The 23,916-nt window shown below is 33.9% G+C and overlaps 1 protein-coding gene across 5 annotated transcripts; it reads right to left on the reverse strand.

Moving 5' to 3' along the window:
* Positions 1 to 1,460: 1,460 nt before the first annotated feature.
* On the reverse strand, positions 1,461 to 21,944 carry LOC130670819 (N-acetylneuraminate 9-O-acetyltransferase). 5 transcript variants are annotated; one of them, XM_057474370.1, is made up of 10 exons: positions 14,279 to 14,882; positions 14,112 to 14,208; positions 13,774 to 14,032; positions 9,059 to 9,316; positions 8,542 to 8,996; positions 8,146 to 8,467; positions 7,812 to 8,051; positions 2,393 to 2,683; positions 2,099 to 2,317; positions 1,461 to 1,755 (listed from the first exon to the last, which is right to left on the reverse strand). In XM_057474370.1, exons 1-10 carry the CDS (start codon positions 14,391 to 14,393, stop codon positions 1,630 to 1,632), a joined length of 2,382 nt encoding a protein of 793 aa, XP_057330353.1. In that variant the 5' UTR covers positions 14,394 to 14,882; the 3' UTR covers positions 1,461 to 1,629. The 5 variants fall into 5 exon arrangements, 1 of the variants encoding a protein (XP_057330353.1); XR_008990432.1 differs by lacking the exons at positions 1,461 to 1,755; positions 2,099 to 2,317; positions 2,393 to 2,683; ... (2 more) ...; positions 8,542 to 8,996; positions 9,059 to 9,316 and having other exon boundaries at positions 14,010 to 14,032; positions 14,112 to 14,228; positions 14,279 to 14,429; positions 14,567 to 21,944; XR_008990430.1 differs by lacking the exons at positions 1,461 to 1,755; positions 2,099 to 2,317; positions 2,393 to 2,683; ... (2 more) ...; positions 8,542 to 8,996; positions 9,059 to 9,316 and having other exon boundaries at positions 14,010 to 14,032; positions 14,112 to 14,228; positions 14,279 to 14,429; positions 14,546 to 21,944.
* Between the last annotated feature and the right edge of the window lie 1,972 nt (positions 21,945 to 23,916).

Below are 23,916 nucleotides of genomic sequence, written 5' to 3' on the forward strand. Positions count from 1 at the left end.
TATCATTTTTTGAGGGGAAATTATGATTCGTAATTTAATTAATACTAGCATATTTGATTTCAATTAAAAAAAAATGATTAAAATTAATAAAAAAAATCTGTCTATCGGTTGACCCTGCGGGCCAGCCCCAAAACTTCCCGCTGTTTTCGAGCTCCTTGAGCTCGAAAACATTGTTGTGGGTACATTTTCGAGCTCTTCGAGCTCGAAAACACAATTGTATCCCATTCTTTTCGAAAAAAACCGTTTTTAGCATTTCTTTCTCCCACGATATCTCACGAACGAATCGACCGATTTCGATGGTTGAGGCGGCAATCGACGTGTTTTATTGAGTTCTAGAGCTGATCAAATTTTGAAATTGTTTGGTTCAGTTATTTCGAAGATATTCGCAAAAAACCGTTTTTTACCATTTCTCTTGCCCGCGATAACTCTCGAACGAATACTCCGATTGAGATGGCTAAGGCGGCAATCGACGCGTTTTAGTGAGTTCCAGAGCTGATTAGATTTCGAAGTTGATCGTATAAGTCGTTTCTGAGAAATCAATAAAAAACTAAAAAAAAAAAATTTTTTTGTTCGTAATTCGCCAATATTATCGAGTCTACTTGATCAAATGATCTGAAATTTTTAGAAAAGTTGATGGCCAACAAGCTCTTTCGATTGCCGCCTTAACCATCCAAATCGGTTCATTAGTTAAAAAGTTATAGACCGGTCACACACACACACACACACACACACACACACACACACACACACACACACACACACACACACACACACATATACATACAGACACTCGGACATCATTCTGAGAATAGTCAGAATAGCTTCCTAGGACCTCAAAACGTCGACATCTGATGAAATTTCGATTTTCGCAAATCGGGGTGAAAACAATAACTTCCCAATTTTTCGAAAATCGTCGATTTTCTCAGCGAGAAGTTAAAAATATTTAATTTTTTTTAAAAGTCTTCAGTAAAAAATGAACTTATTATTTTTTTTCCCTACAACTTAAAGAAAATATTTATTGTTGTGATTTTTTACTCATACAAGAATATGATAATTCGTCTCTAGTATTTATCGAAGGCCACATTAAGATTAAATTGACACGCCGATGAATTTGATTGGTTCGGGACCAAATCATTTTAAGAAATTTCGATAAGCATTTGAAAAACAATATCTTTTATTAAGGAATTTTTTCAAGGCTGATAAACACGGTATACATATGCCCTATATGTATAGACACATATAAAGATCGTGTTTTAACTTGACCACTTCTTGAAAAACTCTCAAAGTTGCAATTTCTCGCTTATTATTTTTTAACAAATTACACCAACTTACCACTCGTTTCTCGGTAAGTATTTTATAATGATAGGCTATTTATCTTGTCCATAAATTTTCCATTCTTGTTGTCAACTTTTTTTTGCTTACATTTAGAACAATTATTATAATAAATAAAACAACAAATAATTACACATTTTACTTTTATTATTTGTATGAAATTAAATTTTTTTTTTCTTAAGAAAATAACTTTTTTTTGGTAAAATATAAAAGTTTCTTTTTACACGTTTGAGGAGTATTTTGACGAAAATTATCGGAAAAATCAGTAATTGTCATATTATAATGAATAAAATTACATCAAAACATTCCATCATGAATACCAATGGGAACTAAAACTGCAGAGAATACCAAAAAATTACGAGCCACTAATCTCCAATCATTGGGCACCGCATATTGCGCAAGAATAAGTGTTAACTCATGAATCTGTGAAAAAAAAATTTTAATTTTAACCCTAATCCGGTGTCGCTGTTTTCAACACCCGTAAACCTTGAACATGGGTCATTAGCATCCGCCACTTATTTAACTATGTTATTCCGTAAGGAAAAATCTGAATACATTCGTAGGTCTTCTCTGGACTTCTAAATATGCGATAGAGTTGTTGCCAGCTCCGAAAATCCCTTTTTCAATCAACATTTTCATCAAAATTCGGAGTCATGTAAGCTATTTATAGTTGAATATTTGGGCACAAACGACCCATGTTCAACCGATTAGGGTTAAATGTATCAAAAAATGAAGAAAAACTGAAGATTCAATATAATTCAGATACCTCATGACTAGCACATATAAAAATGAAAGAAGTAATGAGTAAATTAAGAACTGGAAATCTTGGAAGGAGCACAAGAACTCCATGAGTGTCAGCGGCAAGCCAAACATGTCCTTGTCCGACGAGAGTTTCTAAACTTATTTTCCCAAGTCCTGCTAGAAGTACAGAATACCTTCCTCTTAGAGCGAGTGAAGAATTCCTTAATATAATGTATCCAATAATCTTAAAGAATAAAAAAATTTTTTGTATAAAATTTGATTAATCATAGTTAGAAATTTGATAATCTTGTCATGTTACCGGTATAAATACAATGTAAGAATGAATTTCTTCGCATTCAGAAACAGATACACATAATAACGTGAACGCTGTGTAAGCTGCAAGTGAAATAAGCGCTATTAAAGGAGTTAGAGCATTGCCGGGAATGTGATCAATCCTTTGAAGAGCTAAAAGTCCTCCTCCAAAAGCTATCCCAAAAGCCACACTGTATCTATCAACTCTCCAACGAGACCACCACTCCCGGATATCATCATCAGTCGTTACGAAAAGAGCTTTCCAAGGTCTTGTAACAAAAACTTTTTCAAAAAAAACCTTAAAAACAAAATATTGTTTTAGAATAAATCATTATAAAACAGTGACTTTTAACCAAAATTTCATTATCACCCTGGGAAAAAGATATTAAGATCTACACAGATCAGTTATCCCTGATTAAAAACTCCGATTGAATCCGATTACAAAATTCTAATCCGATTCAATCGGGAATTTTTGTTTGTCTTTCAATCAGAAAAATGATCCATAAAAAATTATTATTTTTTGATTACATTTGATTAAAATATTTCAGTCGATTTGAATCCGATTCAATTGTAAAATAATCAAAAAAAACTATTATTTTCCGATTGAATTCGATCGATCAGTTAATCGGAACGCTTTCAAGTGCATTCCGGTCGACTGAATCCAATAGAGTTTTAATCGGAATTATTAATCAGGGATATCACCGGAGATCTAATTTTTTTTTAATTTAGATCTACCCATGTAACAATTTTCATCACAAGGCGCTGGTCAAGGCACTGATCACAAGAATGTTTTGATAGATACTACATGGACGCCTAAGATGACGTACACAAGACAATTTTATGAAAGTATCTTGTAAAAGACCCCTAGGTGTTAACGTCTTTAGATACCTATGCATCTGTCATAAGATATTGATGTCGCAAGATTCTAAGACAAGATTGTTGTAGCACTTGCAGATAATATTGTACAAGAACATTGAGGATGTCTTGCTCAAGATATGTTAGTCAAGTTACTTACGTGTATTTTGAGTGAGTCTTGCACCAGAAATTACTTGCAGACTCTAACGCATATTTGGCACCAGATCTGCACTAGTACCAGCAAATAATTTCTGGTGCAAGTGATGCCCAAGTGACAGTACCAACACACTTTGAGCAAAACATCTTCAATGTTCATATACAATTCTTTAAGTATAACACAATGTTTTTACAAGTTTTGTATAAAACTTGCATTTTAAAACTTTGTACAGTAGGACCTCGTTATAAGACTATTAGTTTCTCTCTCAAACTATCGAGACATTCGGTTTATAAAAAAGATAGAAAATAGTCTTATAAGAAGGTCCGACTGTACCAGAGTCTGCAACAACATCCATAGTCTGGTTCACAAGTGCCTTATTGTCATAAATTTGACCCAGACAGGAAAAATGATGTTTTTGGTCTTATTCGATTCAAAATGTTACCTTAAACAAAAAATCGCGTGACAAACGTGCAAAGGGCATACTATAGCATTTAGATAGGGTTTTGTGCCAAAAAGGCGTATAAAAATTTTTTTTTTACCATTCAACTCAAAATTATTTAAAACGTCAAGATCAATAAAAAAAAAATCGGTCTATAAGTTGACCCTGCGGGCCAGCCCCAAAACTTCCCGCTGTTTTCGAGCTCGTTGAGCTCGAAAACACTATTGTGAATACATTTTCAAGCTCTTCGAGCTCGCAAATACTTTTGTATGCCATTGTTTTGTAAAAAACCATTTTTTAGCATTTCTTTCTCCCACGATATCTCGCGAACGAATTAACCGATTTTGATGGTTGAGGCGGCAATCGACGCGTTTTGTCAAGTTCTAAATCTGATCAAATTTGGATTCGATTTATCGAGTCGTTTTTGAGATATTTCAGGAAAAATAAAAAAATTTTTTTTTTTAATTCTTTCGACAACGGTTTCTCTTGAACGAATGAACCGATTTTGATGGTTGAGGTGGCATTCGACGCGGCTTATAAAGCTCTAGAGCCCAGTCCATTTTGGAATCAATCTATCGAGCACATTAGAAGTTATCAAAAAAAAACATTTTTCAAAAAACTTTATTTTTGGAATATCTCTGAACGAGCCCTACCGGTCAAGCTCAATTTTCTCTCGGCTTCAAGATATTGACAATCCGCGTCGAATGACACCTTAAAGTTCAAAATCGGTTCATCCGTTCAAAAGATACAGGTATTTACATACATACGTACGTACGTACATACATACATATATACACTCGGACATCATCGTGAAATTAGTCAGAATAGTTCCCTCGGACCTCAAAACGTCGACATCTGATGGAAATTCGATTTTCGTAAATCGGACCGAAACCAATAACTTCCCGAATTTTTGAAAATTTACAATTTTCTTAGCGGGAAGTTAAAAATCGTTTGAATTAGTAAAAGGGCGTATAAAAAAAATCTATGTTTTTTATTACAAAATATGAAAATAATGCGTTATCACTGAAGTAATGACAGAATGAATATGAAGGGTGAAAAATTGAAATGTAGAAAGGGGCAAAGTGGGACAACGAAATTCAGTACTGAAAAATTTGACGAAAAATTTATTATTCTCAGAATCTTTATAAAATAGTAAAATTTTTTTTTTCAGTTTTATTTTACTCCATTTGGAATTTTTGAAAATCACCTAATTTTTTTTCTATACTTTTTCAAAAGCGATTTTGTGTGATTCAAATTAAGTTAAAATTAACTCTTTTGAATGCTTCTAAAATAAAATTATTCAAGACGTTTAAAAGATTTGAAAAATGATTACGATGATAAAATATATATTCAAACCTTTTGAAATTTCGCGCTTTGGTAGCGAATAGTATTTTATTGTTTTTTTTTCAATTTCAATTAAAACTAAAATTCATTTGGTTGAGCATTAAAATTAAAGATTTATTTTGTAATAAAATCCGATTAAATGAATATTGCGCTTTTTGGGTTTCGACATTTTTTTTTTATTTTCCAGCTTAAAATATTTTTGACAGGCGATTAAAATAGTATATTACACGCCTAGGGAAGTAAAGTGAGAAATATCTCAGAACACATGTAATTGTTGGCCCAGGCTTCGTCTCGGCCAACAATTACATGTGATCTGAGGCTTTCTTAATTACTTCCCAAGGTGTGTATACTATGGTGACACGACCGTTGAACCGAAGATAATTGATCCGCGACAATTCCTCCAAGCGATAATTGATTTGAGATGCAATTGATCTGAGTAACAACTGACCGAATGCTGTAAAATTTGGTGGTAATTTATCCTTAGAGTACTTGATTCTGGTGTGAATTAATTTCACTAAATAATTTTTTCAGTACCATCGCAAGCATGAGTGTGTTAACATTCTATTGTAAGTACATACACACAAACCTTTGAAGAAAAGGCGCATTACCCTTGTACACGTTTTTGTTAACATATTTATAGTTCTCCCATAAAGTAAAGTCGCCGTAAATTTTAACCCCCACTCTTAGGAAATGAGTCAGATCTCTCGCTGTAACTACGCACTATCATTGTAAACCGAAATTTTCGACGACGACTTAATCTCTGAAAGGACTTTAACTGATATTTTATTCGGGGATATTAACTTGTGTAACCAATAATACTGTTTGCATTATCGTTTGGATCAATTGTCAGCGAATCAACTACCGCATGGATGAATTATCGTTCAGATCGGTTGTCGGCGGATTAATTGTCACTAGGATCAACTGTCTACGGATTAATTGTCGCGGATCAATTGTCGTAGATCAATTGTCCTCGGACCAACTGTCAGGTAACTGTATACTATTTTTCTCGTCGACGGAGGCAGATAGCGGCAACTTTGTTTTGCACAGCGGGACGAAAGTTGACGCTTTCCGCCAAAAGGCGAGAAAAAAATATTCTTATACGCCCTTTTGGTTTTAGATCACAAAATTTCTTAATTCCTAAAGCCGAAAGGCCTTATAATTCGAGACATACGCTTTTCTGGCTTTGGAAATATTTTTTTTCATTATTAAGCTTAGAATATGTTTGCAAACTGATTGACAAACAAAAAATTTTTGTATGACCTTTTGAAATTTGTCACCCCTCGGGGTTTTCATGATACGGTTTCAACATTGTATTAAAACAGCATAAACATAGTCGATAGTAAATGGTTTTACCGTAATTATACGGTATATTTGTGAAATTCAATTACGGTATTCTTACAGAGCTTATACTGCGTTTATACGGAGCTAATACGGCATTTCTACCGTATTCATACGTTATTTCTACCACAATAATACGGTAATTTTACTGCATTAACACGACATTTCTATGATATTAATACTTCATTTCTATGATATTAATACGAAATTTTTACCATCATTTGTACTGTAAAAATACCGCACATCTACCGCAATAATATGACATTGTTACCGTAATAATACGGCATTTCTATGGAGTTCACACAACAGTTCTACTGATTTAATAAGGTGTTTATACGGAATTGATCCGGTACAGGGTAAAAGAAATTATATATAATTATTGATTATCGAGCTCCAATAAAGCACTCTTAGCGTTTTCGCACTTGAAGTGTACGATTGGGGTAAAAATGTTTTGTCGATAGATTATTGTTTATTCATGTGTTTAGATAGTACCAAAATTTTTGTATTCCTTAATACTTATATCTAACCGATTAAATTTTTTATTTTTTATACTTCTGATTCGGTCGACACGCGTCTAAGGTTCACTACTCGTTTTTAGCCCTATTGGTATCTCTAAGTTAAAATTAGAGATAACGTCGGTACAGTTCGAAGAGGCAGGCCTTTTATTTAGAAACTATCCTGCTCTTTAAGGATCTTTTTTTAGATTTCGGATATCTCAAATAGTTTTTGAAATATTTGCAAAAAACCAAACTATTCTTTTCTTTTTCTTAATTGTTTATAACTTTTGCAATTTTTGCCGGCCCCAATTTTCCAGCTTGATATTTTTTTTCGAATCAGATGAGACCAAAATCATAATTTTCGGGGGTTTGGGTCAGGTGCTTGACAAAAAGGCATTTATGAACTAGACTACCATTGTTATATAGACTAAAAAAACTAGTGTACTTGTGACGAGGCTTGGGCAAGATTGCTATAAGATTGTTATATGGGTATGCCTATCATTATAAACGGATCATAATCTTCGTTAATTTATTTGACTTGATTATGATTTTCTAAAATCCGTTTTTTTCGTTATTTACGTTAATGTCTTAACAATTTTGATATCTTAATAATTAAACAATTGAACCGGTTTGAAATTTGGAATTATTTGAATATAAAAATCTCTTATTGAAATTAAGTAGATTTCATTTTTTTTTTATTGCAAAAATTCAATTCAAAGTAGATTGACTGCATCAGTTTTCTGTAGACTTTAACAATTTTTTTCAGGGCACCTAAAAATTTAATATTTGTATTTACCTCGGACATATAGAGGATAGTTATAACTGAAACAAGTCCTAGAAGCTTCAATGCTAAATAAAATAATGCACGCGAACCATATTCAGTTAAACTTCCTGAGTGAACTCTGGGTGGTAACCAAGCTAAAATGTACACAATTAAAAACCAAAAAGATACGAGTGGTACAAAATGATAAAACTGGTAAGGCTGATTCATTAAAAGGCAGAGTAAAACGGTAAGTAAATTTAAACGGAAAAGAACCTGAAATCAATACTTGAGTTGTCACATAAACTATTTTAATCTCTAATCGCAATAATTTACTTGTAAGCCGATGTAAGAAATTGTAAATACTTACTCTTGCAAAACGTACGAGTGAAACATCCCCTGTCTGCCAAAAATAGCAAAAATGTCCATATCCGGAAAGAAATAAGTACGCAGAATTAATTAATCTTAAGTGCATATATATAGGCAAAACATTTTTTGCTCCCGTCACGTGATATATTAACACGACTGACTGCATTAAACCTCGCCATTCATCTGTTTGCTCTCTATTAAGAGCTCGAGGACCTCTTTCACAGTCTTCAGTAAAAAAAAGACCTAGAGCCAAAATATATCCCAATGGCAACCAAAAACTAAACTCACTATAATATTTATTTTCTTTCATAAAAAAATTTGTTCTGAAATAAAAGTCAAGATAGCTTTATGTTAATAATCAATAACTTAATTTCTCATCGATAAGAAACAATCATACCTATCACATAAGTAAAAATATGCTAAAATACATGAAAATATTGCCAAAGATGTAATCAACGTATAAAAATCTTGTTGGGGTGTTTCATTTTGTGCACCTTCCGATGCATTCGAATCGACTGTTCTCCCAATTTCTTCAGAGGCAACTCTTAAATAAAACGCATCAGCTTCTTTATAACATACTTTTTTATAAAGCCATAAGCTTGCTCCAATTACAATCCAAACCATCAGAGTCAAAAGAGTAACGAGTTGTAATGTTGTTGTAACTTCAAGATTACTGCAGCAAGTTCCGTCATCAAAATTCATGTAATCATTACAATAGGTATTTAACAAAATTTGTACTTTGTGCCGTAGAGAAAGTGGGCTCGATAAATATCCATCAGGACTTTGTTCTAAGACTCCTTGCCCTATTAATTTACTACTTTCCCATAAATGAGCTTTACTGTTCATCAATACCTAAAATGTTTAGTTGTAAAAGATCTAGACTATTCTGTTAAAACAGTAAAGTTAATAAATACTTCAACCGCTGCTTTGTTACAGATATTTATCTGTTTGTTATCAATACTAGCAAGATAAGCTGGTAAATTTTCATTGACTATGGGATCCTGCACCATCCAGAGAAACTGCGTACCTTTTTTTGCCAATACCTCAGCTGGTCGAACGAGTTTAATAAGCCCAGAACTATAATTTCTATACAAATTAGTATCACTTGCATTGCTTGTAAGAATATCAAAAGCCCCACAACCGGCAATTATCATTGATGGAGCATCTCCATCCTGAAATCACAAAGTATGCGGTAAGTTAATAATTTTCAATATTACAAATACAGTACTGTCTTTTTATAAGAGACAGGAGTCAATACATTTTGATCACTCGGGAAAAATTTTTGCTGGTCATGTACAATATTTATTAATCACCTATGTGATATCAGATAAAAAAAACTGCCCAGAACTGATCATATACAATTGTTATATCCTGGCTGTCAAGCAGGGCCCGTTCTCAGCTCACTAGATTATTTTATCGACCTATAGTCTATTCCAAAAATACGGCACCCTAATTACAAACAATTAGAGTACCTCAAATAGATAATTATAATAACGTAAGTGTATATTACACATCATAAGAATTATTCATCCATTTGAATTGTTATTTCATAACAATATCTTTAACATTATTCCCCCATTTTTTGTGATTAGAATACCTTATAAAAACTCTCGCTCACAGAGCATTGCAGACTTTTACACGTAGATTTTTACACTCAGATTAGAGACACTTACGCCAGATTTTTGACATCACAAACTATCAAGTCCATAGTCATACCTTCTGTAAGTTTGACTACTAAACATATTTAATTTGTATCATAAGTGTATACTTTCAACTTCTAAATTTTATAGCTATCATTTGTGAATAAAGTTATCGTTATATCTAAATACAACACTAGTTATTTCGGGTCACCGTGAGGTGCTTGCTGTCGAGAACCCAATACCTAGAAATACTACGAATCTAGCTGAGCTGAACATCAACATCGTGCAATGAAAACGTAACACAATTGTATATAATTTATTTATATATAATATATTATTAATTATATATGGGGAATTCCACACCAAATTTTCCTCTGTTTTTTAACCCGAACCCTCTCGATTTTTGACAACGATTACACCACAAATCACTGTAACCATTGTAAATTTTACTCACATTATTACTTACTAACATGGACTAGCATTACTGTGACCCCTGATTAAAAAATGATTTTTTAAAATCAATACTATTTAAATAGTAAACAAAAACATGAATAATCGTATGTTTGCAACATAAAATAAATATTACACTATGTCGATAATGCTAAAATTCTAAATTATGTTTAAAAAATACAGTAAAATCAGATCTTTTTTCTATTTTTTCCTAGAAAAATTTTGAAATAAATGTATTTCATAGTTTTAGTTGAATTCAATCAGTCAAAAAACCGATTTCATCTGTAAAAATGTGCACCAAGTATGCATCTATCGTAGCAAAATTTTTTGGAATCAAAATAACTACACGGAAAGAAAATTATGGAAAGTTTTCCTATGCATTATGGGAATGGTTCCCATAATGGTATGGGAAGAGTACCTATACTACTATAGGAATGGTTCCCATATATTATGGGAACCATCCCCATAATAGTATGAGAATAGTTCCCATAATGATATGGGAATGGTTCCCATACCATTATGGGAATGGTTCCCATAATATTATAGGAACCATTCCCATATCATTATGGGAACCATTCCCATAATGGTATGGGAATTATTCCCATACTATTATGGGAATGGTTCCCATGTTGGTATAGGAACTATTCCTATAATATCATAAAATTTTTTTTTTGCACAATAGTGTAGAAATTTCCCAAAATTTAAATTTTCTTGAATGTTTTGTGCTGACAAAAAAATTTTTATTAAAAATTTTTATGTTTTTTTGCCGAATTCGATTTTTTTTTTCAATGTTTGAATTTTTGTTTTTATGTTTAATAATATTTCTGTGTATAGTAGAAGTGATTACCACACTTCTTTAAATTAATTTTTCAATGATAATATGGGAACCATTCCCCTAATATTATAGGAATGGTTCCTATAATAGTATGGAAATTATTCCCATAATAATATGGGAATGATTCCCATAATGGTATACGAGCCATTCCAATTGCATTATGGGAATCATTCCCATAATATTATGGGAATAGTTCCCATACTATTATAGGAACCATTCCCATAATATTATGGGAATGGTTCCTATAATTTATGGGAATGGTTCCTATAAATTATAGGAATCATTCCAATAATTATAGGAATGATTCCCATAATATTATAGAAAGTATTCCTATAAATTATAGGAACCATTCCTATAATTATAGGAACCATTCCTATAGTGTTATGGGTATCATTCCCATAATTATAGGAACTATTCCTATAATTATAGGAATAATTCCTATAATTATAGGAATCATTCCTATAATTATAGGAACCGCTCCCATAATTTATGGTCGTAATTCCTATGATCCCGATGAAAAAAGATTTTGTCTAATCATATATGATCATGCATAATTGTCTATATATGATCAGATCCAAAAATTGGCCAGGTCTGACCATACATAACTTGATCTGTTTATACATGATCATATGTGATTACATATAATCATGCATGAACGAATATAGTCATTTTTAGAATCTCATTTAGAATATCTGTAAATTATTAATTAAGTAGTTTAATTAGGATTTATTGTCTTCATCAATATCAATGTCGGTTAAAATTAAATAAAAAAAAAAAAAAAAAAAAATCATTAACCATCGACAATTATTTTACTACGAGGTCACCCATCCAATTTATGTCCCACGCCGATGCTGCTTAACTTTGGTTATCGATGGTTTGTAGTCTGATCCTCTAGTCTGTTATACACTTACAATTAAGAAACGTTTATGGCATTACTTAACTCAAATAATCAAATTGATACTTTATACTTTTAAATTGCTGCCGAAACCTTTGAACATTTTTTAAGTATTGGGGATTTAGGTTTGATTGATAGTTAACAGAATCAAAATTTAATGACATCGATATTAAAAAATTGTCATATTATTTAATATATATATATATATATATATATATATATATATATATATATATATATATATATATATATATATATATATATATATATATATATATATATATATATATATATATATATATATATATATATATATATATATATATATATATATATATATATTTAAATATTTATAAGTTTCATATCAATGAAATCTGATCAGATTTAATCATACATAGACATATATTACTGCATATAGGTTTATATCAGTCACGTCTGATCAGATCTAATTATATATAAGCCTATATCTAATTATATATGGGTTTGTATCAATCATGCCTGATCAGATCTAATCATGTATAGACTTATATATGATCATATATGGGGTTATAACAGCTAGGTATGATTATATCTAATTATATATAGACTTATAGATGATCAGATCTGATCATATATAGACTCATATATGGTTATATATGGAGTTATAACAGCCAGGTATGATTATATCAAATTATATATACTCATATATGATCAGACCTGATCATATATAGACTTATACATGATTATATATGGGGTCATAACAGCCAGGTATGATCAGATCTAACTATATATAGACTTATATATAAATAGATCTGATCATATATAGACTTATGTATGATTATATATGGGGTCATAACAGCCAGGTATGATCATATCTAATTATACATAGACTCATATATAATCAGATCTGATCAGATCTAATTATATATAGACTTATATATAATCAGATCTGATCATATATAGACTTATATATGGGCTTATAACAGCCAGGTATGATCAGATCTAATTATGTATGGGGTCATATATAATTATATATAATTATATGTGACCCCATATATAATCATGCATGATTATATATAACTTCATATATGATTATATATAATCATATATGATCACATATATGAACATATATAATCATATATGATTAGACAAAATCTTTTTTCATCGGGATGGTATAGGAAAAAATTTCACAAAATTATGGGAACCGCTGCCATAATTTTCTTTCCGTGTATACTAAGTATCTTAGGGAAACATGAAAATGTTAATAAATTTTCGTTCAATTTAAGTTAACAAATGATTTTTGGTGATTTCTTGTTCAGTAAAACTTAACGAGAAGTTAAGAAGTTTTTCAGAGCCTCTCACACGGAGAAATTATTCTTGTTTAAAATGCTATGGTGTCCCTGATTAAGAAAAATTATCTAAAACGATTCAAAACAATTTTAAATGATTTGAAACAATTTATATCGAGTAATATATTGATGTACACTTCAATCACAACACAAGTACACTTATCCAAAAAATTAAAGGAACAAGAAAATTTTATAAAGGGCATAGCCGGATTAATATGGGAATTCTGCCCCCATGGCTTTTTTGACTCAAACTTAGGGGGTCAATTTGGTGTCGAATGAAAATAATTCACCATTCAAGCCAAGAACAGATTGTTATATGGCTTAGATTGATAGTCTTTGAATCGAGACATGTTAAAAATATTTGAATATCACTATATTTGGTATGCCGAACTTACGGAAAATCGTTGATATAGTTTTTTGAAGGTAATGAGATTGTCATTTTTTTTATCATAGTATTATTATATTTATAATTTAAGTTTACCATCCAGTTTTGAAAATCATTGATCATTGATATATTCAACCGTGGCCGCCATAAAAATTGAACTTCTAGCTTTAATTTAGCATCTTTAAAATTTAAATTCTCTGCCTGAAGTACATCTGTGAAATCTAATCCTTTTCCATCAACTGTAAACTGTGAAATAAAAGATTTGCATAGCTGCCGAATACGCGCATCTCCGATAAATACAAAATGATTTTTGTGGCGCATAAACGCTAAATATCGGAAACACCTTCTGCTGTCTCTGTAATATGAATAAATAATTTAAATCATATACGTATTTTTTTTGTTTGTTTAAAATATCGTTAAGTCAAATGATTTACGTTTGCGTATAGTGATGCATCATGCAACCGTAAGGTTGCCATTCTTTGTCTCCTTTATATCGACCTTCTTTCAATAACCATTTACAGGAATCGCTACCTGTGATATGAAACAAAATTCTAACAATATGATTTAATAAATATCGTAATCAATCAATATATTATTTTACCATAAATTAGATGTATCATCCCATGGTAGAAGATAAAACAAATAACTAAAAAAGCAGCAAGTTTTTTCGCGCTTGCTACAGTTACTAAACTAATAAAATGCTCAGCTGCAGTCATCAAGGATTTATTTCAATTTCGTTAAAGACAAATTTTCTATAAATGAATTTATGCATTTTTTTAAATTTTGTTTTTTTGTGCACTAATACTAATTTTTTTTCAGTAAGTTAACGCACTAAGTAATATATACAGTCAACGTTATGTTTTCATACCGTTCCTGGTTACAATCGTACTTTTTACTTCTCTATGCATAATACTCTACCAACATACAATTCTCTTAAATAGATTTCTATGCGAATATATTAATATTAAATATATTTATGTTGCAAAATAATTCAATGTAAAATTATCTCTATGTGATCTTATACTATTTAGTATAAATATATGTGAAAATAATTCATGTCCAAAATATCTCTATATCATATATCTATGAAAATTAATTCTCCACAAAATTTACTATATGATACAATTAGGCCTCAACATATTTATCCATAACTCTCCTTAATATTTCTCTATTTTGAATATCTCTATGACACAACAATTCTATTAAAAAAATTTTCTACTTAGAAATTTTTATATGTTGACCCTGTTATGACCTCCACCTATCGGGAGGTCGATTAATTAATTCTCTATAAATTAATTCGCGTATACTAGGGCCACTTCGCCCGGGAGTATTTAAATACTCAGCTCTGGTAGGTTGATTATGAATTGGTGAAAGGCTGTTCAGAAAAAACGAGGTTTTCTAAGTTGGTTGAACAATTTTTAATTGTAAGTATATCTTTGCTTAGTACAACGACGTTCGCGCTCGAGCTTCTGGCTAATTCTGCCTTACAAAATCAATCTTAAAATTATTCTAAGTTAGAAGGGGCGTCAGCCCTGGAGACTATGGCGGGGTAAGGTTTTCTTATTGGCTGATGTGGGGACGTAGTCGGGGCCTCATGACGTCACAGAGTATCTCCGCCCCTCGAGGTTGAATCCTCCGTTCCGTGGCTTGGTCGATCCTTTTCTACAGTTGCTACGTTGTCTGGAGTCATGTGGTATTTCCCGCCATTAGGTCCAAGGCTTTCACCCTTACAGATGTTTGGACCGCTCGAATTTTATTGCGGTCTCTAATCGGCTTACCCTCCATTACTCAAGTTTTTTATACATAACAGTTTTAAGAAATTTTCTTATTAAAATTTATGGCAGGGTACTTGAATCTCTAAAACTACTTAAATACAAAATACACGGAATTTTTATAAATAACTTACAAATGTCTACAAAACTTTCTCTTAATTTTAACGAACAAAGGATTTCAAACATAAGTTCCTTTTATGGTTTTTTCGTTTATAATTTTATTTTAAACAAGCTTCGAGTGACCAGATGTTTTATTACTCTTATTTATTACTTCCGAAAAACCCAAGAATTTCCCACGATTTATTTAAATATAATTATATTTAAATAACCCGCGTAAGAGATTGTTTGTTAACTCCGCGAGGGGTCATTTCGATCGGGCAGGTGGATCGCGATGGGACATCACACCTTCCCCCTTATTTTAAAGGTGTTACATACAGTAACAGCTTTATACTCTCTCGAGAGATCAAAACATACACATGTACTTGACATTAGAATTGATCACAAAAGCACATCCATTTAAAAAAATCACAAATGAAGATTAAATGTATATCTTAACATTACGTTTCATGTTCTAAAGATAAGGTTAGTACAATTAATTTGTTTTTAATTACAATGTTGTTGTCTAAATACCATAACCTGAACATTTGTTTACATTTGTCGAAACACCTAGCTTATTTTAATTTTAAGATATTGCTTTTTATTAATTTCCTACTTTACTTAGGGCTAAATTAAATTAATTTTATTTTTTAGGTCGCATCAAAATTGCTTTTTATCCCGTGTATGATGAATTACATTTAACTACTTTGCACACACAGATACAAATGATATCGCTCAGGCACTCAGAACAGTTTATTCCTAATCTACGCGAATTACAATTTATTTTATTTTACGCTTCGTCATTGCTCTCGTCTGAACTATTTGGGTTATCCTCGAGGCGGATATGGGCAAGTTTTAATTTGTTGGTATGTACTATTTTCGTTCTATTATTGTTTAAAGCTATCATTACATTTAAGTCATCAAATACTTCAATTATTTCATAGGGACCGTCCCATTGGCGATCGAACTTCGACAGTCTCGGCTCTTTTAATAAATATACGAGATCATTGACCTTGAAGGTTTTCGGATTTTGGTTTCTGTCATAATAGGCTTTGGAACGATTTTTAGCGGCTTGAAGGTTTTCCGCGGCAGTGGCCTGCGTAATAGTAATCTTATTAAAAAGGTCGTCAAAATACTGTATATATGTCTTTGGGATCTTTTCTTTGGCGAATTCTGAAGGAATACGAGCCTTTTTCCCGAATATTAATTCATGAGGTGTAAAACCGGTGGATTCGTGAACTGAGGTATTGTATGAAAACATACCAAACACTATCCATTGATCCCAATCTTCATCTTTACAATAGTGTTTTAGATATTGGATGAATACGTGGTGGGCTCGCTCGAGAGACCCTAGTGATTGCGGGTGGAATGCCGTGGACTTAATTTGATTGATTTTAAAGATTTGGCAGAAGGTCTTCATCATCTGACTGGTAAAATTACTACCTTGATCAGTATGGATAGCTTTTGGGCATCCGAACCGTGCAATAAAATGTTTCGCAAAGGTGGTAGCGACCGTTACTGAGTCCATTCTCGGGATGGGGATCGCATCAGAGTACTTTGTCAAGTTATCCTGGATAGTTAATAAATAGCGGTTTCCGTCAAGGGTTACAGGTAGGGGACCCACTATATCCATTTGTATTTTATCGAACGCTTCCTCTGGGGTGTCGGTTATCCTCATTGGCTGTTTAGTTTTTACGCGTACTAGTTTGTTCGATTGGCAACTATTACAAGTTCGGACGAAATTTTCTATATCATTCTTCATATTTTTCCAGTAGAAATCTTCCCGAACGCGATTGTATAACTTCCTGACTCCAAAATGTCCTCCGACTACCGAATTATGATATTCTTTAATAATATTCTTTTGCTCGTTTACCGGCGGGAATCTGATTTCGCCCGTACAAATCGTGAAATTATAGTTTTCATTCGCGAATTTATCTTTGAGGTTTTGTTCTAACAATTTCCAGAAAGGCTGAGAGTGTTCATTTTGTGCTTTAGAAAGACTTGCGGTTTTCACGTTTACATGCTCCATTAGATGTTTTAAGGCTGCGATACTACTTTCTACGTTACCAATATCCGCGCGCTCGTTTCTAGTGTTTTTAATTATTAAATGAAAAATGTAATTTACATTCCACCGAGTGGCAAGAGCTTCTCCCACGTTTCTCGGGTGTTGGAGTAGTTCTTCCACAGTAAACACGCCTTGCTGGAGTAACTCTCTACTCGATTTAGGTATATGTGTACAGTCTGCTGATATAAATTGGATGATGTTATCTTTACGCAAAATTAAACTGTCTTTAGTATAGGAAAATCGTAATGGGACTATGGCTAAGATCTTTCGAATCTCCAGGTAAGTATTTTTCGTCTGCTTATGGTTTGTACTGTCGTCAATTACGTCATCTAGTTTTCTTTTTCTATACATTGCCTGGCAAACCTCCAGCGTGCTCTTATCACTTGCCTCGCACCACCGTACTCCGCTGTTACAGACTTCTGTGGCCTGAGGTTCCGGATGTACGTGCAAGGTCTTATCATATGAACCTGGTTCACACCACATTCCGCTGTTACGATCTCTGCTGTATCGAGGTTCCGGATATGTGTGTAAACCATCTTTACTTAAATTTGACTTCCACGAGAGCTCGCTGTTACAGTCTCCTAAGAGCTGAGGTTCCGAACGAACGTGGAGAGCCTTATTACATGAACCTGGTCCGCACCACATTCCGCTGTTACGATCTCTGCTGTATCGAGGTTCCGGATATGTGTGTTGGACCCCTTTACTTAATTTCGAGCACGTTGGAGTTGCACTTAAACTGTTTTTACTCGTTATCTCTATGTCTACATCAGTCAAAAGGGGTTTCTCCGCGAGAAAAATTGAACCAACAAATGCCTCTGCTAAAAATGAATTCTTTTCTGTCTCGACATTTTCACTCGTGGCGAGATCTACAACTGGTATCTTGTCTGCGCAGTCAAGTACCGATTCCAGACCTCTAGAGCTGATTTTAAGTATTTTATCTGAATTAATTTGTGCTTTTAAAGTTTCGTCTGTTATGCTGTCAACTGGATTACGTGAAAGAGAGTCAGCATTTGAATTAATTTTACCTGGTTTGAAAACTATTTCGAAATCATATTCATTTAATTTGATTCTCCATCTTAACAATTTAGAAACGGGATCTTTAGTATTGTGGAGCCACAGGAGTGGCCGGTGATCGGTTACTAAAGTGAATCGACGTCCATAAAGATACGGTCGGAAGTGTCGAACGGCGTAAATTATCGCGAGAAGTTCTTTCTCGGTAGTTGAATAATTAATTTCCGATTTTGATAAGGTCCGTGACGCGTAAGAGATCGGGAGGTCTTTACCTATTGGCCCTTGGCTCAATACGGCACCGAGTGCGAAATTTGACGCATCGGTAGTTACTACGAACGGTTGTTGGAAGTCAGGATATTGGAGTACGGGTTGAGTACAAATTGTGTCTCTGAGAGTCTCGAATGATTTTTGCTGGGCATCGCCCCAGTCGAATTTTATGTCTTTCTTCAAAAGACGCGTTAATGGTTTCGCTACTTTCGCGAAGTCTTTTATGAATCGTCTATAATAACCCACTAATCCCAAAAATGATTTGATATTTTTTCTGTTTTTAGGGACACGAAAATCTTTAACTGCACGAATTTTTTGCGGATCAGGTTTAACTCCTTCATGTGTGATAAGATGACCCAGATATACTATTTCCTTTTGAAGAAAGTGACATTTTTCTGGTGATAAAGCGAGACCAGCATTTTGTAGACGAGCTAGCAATTTTTTTAGTTTCCGCGAATGCTCTTCCAGAGAAATGGAATATACAACAATGTCGTCCATGTACACGAACATTTCGACTCCTTGGAGCCCGGTGAGTACACGGTCCATAAGCCGTTGGAATGTCGCGGGCGCGTTTTTCAGCCCAAATGGCATGCGATTGAATTCATAATGACCGTAGGGGGTAGAAAATGCTGTTTTATGCCGTGAGTCGGGGTCCATCAGTATCTGATGAAACCCTGAAGCAAGATCGAGGATGGTAAAATACTTCGCGCCACCCAGCTGGTCGAGGATATCGGTTATATTTGGAAGTGGGTACGCGTCACTGATCGTTTTATCATTTAACCCGCGGTAGTCAATTACCATGCGCCACCGCGGATTACCTGATGAATCGGGTTTTTTAGGAACAATCCAAACCGGTGAGTTGTAGGAAGAGTCTGAGTTTCGAATTATATTAGACGAGAGAAGCTCGTTTACTTGTTTCTGTACCTCATTTTTGAGTACCTGCGGATTCCGATATTGTTTTGTATTTATTGGTACTTCGTCCGTCGTAATAATTTTATGTTTCGTCACGTCTGTAGCCTGAAGTTTATCGCCCGGAAGGTGAAATTGGTATGAAAATTGTTTCACTATTTCTAAAATACTTATTTTTTCTATTTCGTTTAGATTGTCGAGGTTAAGAGATTCAGTTAACAAGGCGAATCGTTGAGCTGCTGCTTGGTCAGTTACGTTCTTGGGAGATCCCGTACGCGCCGTTCGAGGAGACGGGGGCAACGCTTCAAAATCTTCGATTTCTACCGACGGAATTGTTAGATCGACTGCGCTGGTCAAGGTATTGATCGCAAAAATTTTGACGTATCCGTCTTTTGGCGTAGCTAGAACTTCACCTAGATGAACTCCAGGTCCAGCATTTATTTTTTCGATATAACCAGCTTCTTTCCTGTCATTTTTTATTTTAATAGTTATTAATTTTTTTGTTCTAGGAGGTAAATAATGTGATGTATGTCCGTAAAAGTCTATCTGTTCGTTACCTAATATTAAATTTCCCGATAAATCGTTTTTAAAATTTAATTGAGCCTCTTGTTTTCGTAGGAATGGAGTACCGAGTATACCGGATTGTTCGATCGGGAACGTGCTCTGAACTACCTGGAATTTTATCGGTATCTCACGTACCATGAGCTCTGTCTCGCCGACGGTACGTATCGTTCCGGACCCGATCCCGGTGAGATTATAAATTATATTAGAATTAATGCGTATATCCGAGCTGATGGCATTTGTTTTAATTAGATTTAATTGAGCTCCCGTGTCAATAAGAAAACAAGCTTGATTATTTAAGAGATCATTATTATTCAGAGTGATTACCGGTAATTCTGCAGTTTGATCTGTTTTTAGTTGGTAATTAATCCGGTTGATTGTGAACGCAGGATCACTTCGCCGTTCCGAGTTGCGTTCGTCCGCGGAACGTTGTTCGCGTTTAAATCATTTTGTTCAGTGTTAGGTCTATAGTATTTACTGGTCTTGCGTTTACTCGGATCTTTCTTAAAACAATTGTCTTCGATATGACCGCGTCTAGAGCAAAAGTCACAGTATACCTGGTCTCGCGGTTCACGCTGTTTCTGCTGCTTCCAATCAGGGCAGTTTATTTTCAAGTGACCCGGCTGATCGCAATGAAAGCATTTTAATATTCTGTTCCCGATAATGGAGTTGACTCTAGCTCCCCGGTTATGAGCTCTGATATAAGGTGGATGTTGATGTTGATTCGAACCGAATAAGGATTTTCGATTTTCTGCTTCTCGTTCAAGAAGTGACGCGATATTCATTGCTTTAGCTAACGAGTCCGGCTCATCCCGAGTAATAAGCGAACTTAAAAGTGAACTCTGAAGTCCGCGCGTGAATCCCGTAATAGCGGCGTGATTTAAAAGAACCCTAACACCGACGGCTTCCGAAGTTTTATATTTTTCTTTTATGGCTTCCATACCACGGCCCAGAATTTCACTGACTCGAGCTCCGTATGACTCGATAGTCTCATTGTCTCTTTGTTTTAAACCCTTTAGTTCATCATGTATATGTTCTACGTCAAATGTCCGTGAGAAAGAGTTTTTTAAGAGGCTAATCAGTTCGTCAAGATTTTCAGGGTCGTTTCGATTCGCGATCAACTGGTCTGCTTGACCCTCAATTTTATTCCGGATTAACGCGAGTAAATTAATTTTATCCCGGGGGTGGATTAGAGAATCTGCAAGTTTGCTTTGCTTAATAAATTTTGACAATGTACTAGATCTACCGTCAAATCGCGGGACAAGATCGATAGCTAGTTTCAAGTTCATATATGATGATGAATTAGCGGTGATTTCAATATCTGAAGCATTCGATAGGACATTATAATTAGACGAACCCGCGTCTGAACTGGTCGATGCGATTGATACGGCAGCCGGCGCAGGAGGTGGGGGGACAATTACCGGATCGTTATTTAATTGATTATCTGGTACTTCGGCTCTATCGTTGTCGTTATTACGATTTTGCCGACGCGTGACTCGAACGGGTGGGGTAGCGACGGGATCGTTACGACGACTTGCTCTACGTGTACTACGTGCAGGTGGCATTTTGATTGGTAAATATGTATATATATATCTATGTATTTATATGGGTTGAAATTGATTTTACGGTAAATTACTTATTTACTACTGGTCACTCAAGAGAAATTTAAAATTACGACAATTCTTATATCTATGGTTTACAATATTTAAGGTACTTATGTTAATACTGCGATGGAAATTTATTCTGATGTAGTAGATGTGGCACTTGTAGATCGTTGGATGGTGGTGAACTCCTGCTTGTAGATATTGTCGGTGGCGATGAACTCCTGCTTGTAGATATTGTGGGTGGCGATGAATTCCTGCTTGTAGATATTGTAGGTGGCGATGAACTCCTGCTTGTAGATATTTTGATGGTAATTGAGAATTGCCTATAGAAGCTGAATACGGATGTTAACATTTAAATATTCCTTCTCGTTTGACTTGGATTTGAAGTGTCTAACTCGATCAAAAATTTTTACTCCTTTTAAATGCCCGTGATTCGCAGAGATTTACTTGTGCGACAACTGGAATCACCCAACTCCGACATCTGTCCTTCGCTCAGAGGGAAACGCACAAAAAACCCCTGAGAGAGTGGTGGCTGGTCAATGGTAACTGCAATTTTGTATTGACGTCACTGATGATAAAATGTTTTACAATGAAATTGATAATTTATCTTCAGATTTATTTCTCACTTTTAACTTTTCACGATAAAACTAATTATTTTTCACTTTTCAGTTTCAAGAAATTATATTTAAAAATTGTTTTTAATAAGTACTTAATTTATTTATTCTATTTTAGCAGTTCACTGATCTAATGTACAAATAAATGTTGATAAATAAACTATTTGTCTTTAATATGAGTCCGCAGTAATTTATTTTAAAACACTCAAAGTTTATTACACTTATTCACTTCCACAGTCACTGATTTAACTTTTTATTGTTTGTATATTTTCACCAACTTGATTATTTTATTTATTCACCAATTTGAATCGCGTACCAAAGCCGGCGAATCCCACTTCTGACACCAATTTTGTTATGACCTCCACCTATCGGGAGGTCGATTAATTAATTCTCTATAAATTAATTCGCGTATACTAGGGCCACTTCGCCCGGGAGTATTTAAATACTCAGCTCTGGTAGGTTGATTATGAATTGGTGAAAGGCTGTTCAGAAAAAACGAGGTTTTCTAAGTTGGTTGAACAATTTTTAATTGTAAGTATATCTTTGCTTAGTACAACGACGTTCGCGCTCGAGCTTCTGGCTAATTCTGCCTTACAAAATCAATCTTAAAATTATTCTAAGTTAGAAGGGGCGTCAGCCCTGGAGACTATGGCGGGGTAAGGTTTTCTTATTGGCTGATGTGGGGACGTAGTCGGGGCCTCATGACGTCACAGAGTATCTCCGCCCCTCGAGGTTGAATCCTCCGTTCCGTGGCTTGGTCGATCCTTTTCTACAGTTGCTACGTTGTCTGGAGTCATGTGGTATTTCCCGCCATTAGGTCCAAGGCTTTCACCCTTACAGATGTTTGGACCGCTCGAATTTTATTGCGGTCTCTAATCGGCTTACCCTCCATTACTCAAGTTTTTTATACATAACAGTTTTAAGAAATTTTCTTATTAAAATTTATGGCAGGGTACTTGAATCTCTAAAACTACTTAAATACAAAATACACGGAATTTTTATAAATAACTTACAAATGTCTACAAAACTTTCTCTTAATTTTAACGAACAAAGGATTTCAAACATAAGTTCCTTTTATGGTTTTTTCGTTTATAATTTTATTTTAAACAAGCTTCGAGTGACCAGATGTTTTATTACTCTTATTTATTACTTCCGAAAAACCCAAGAATTTCCCACGATTTATTTAAATATAATTATATTTAAATAACCCGCGTAAGAGATTGTTTGTTAACTCCGCGAGGGGTCATTTCGATCGGGCAGGTGGATCGCGATGGGACATCACAACCCAAGTCAGTTTGGACAATTCTCTACACAAAAAAAAAAAAAAAACTAAGTTAAAT

Source organism: Microplitis mediator, chromosome 7 (genome assembly GCF_029852145.1).
Source record: "Microplitis mediator isolate UGA2020A chromosome 7, iyMicMedi2.1, whole genome shotgun sequence".
Classification (NCBI taxonomy): Eukaryota; Metazoa; Arthropoda; class Insecta; order Hymenoptera; family Braconidae; genus Microplitis; species Microplitis mediator.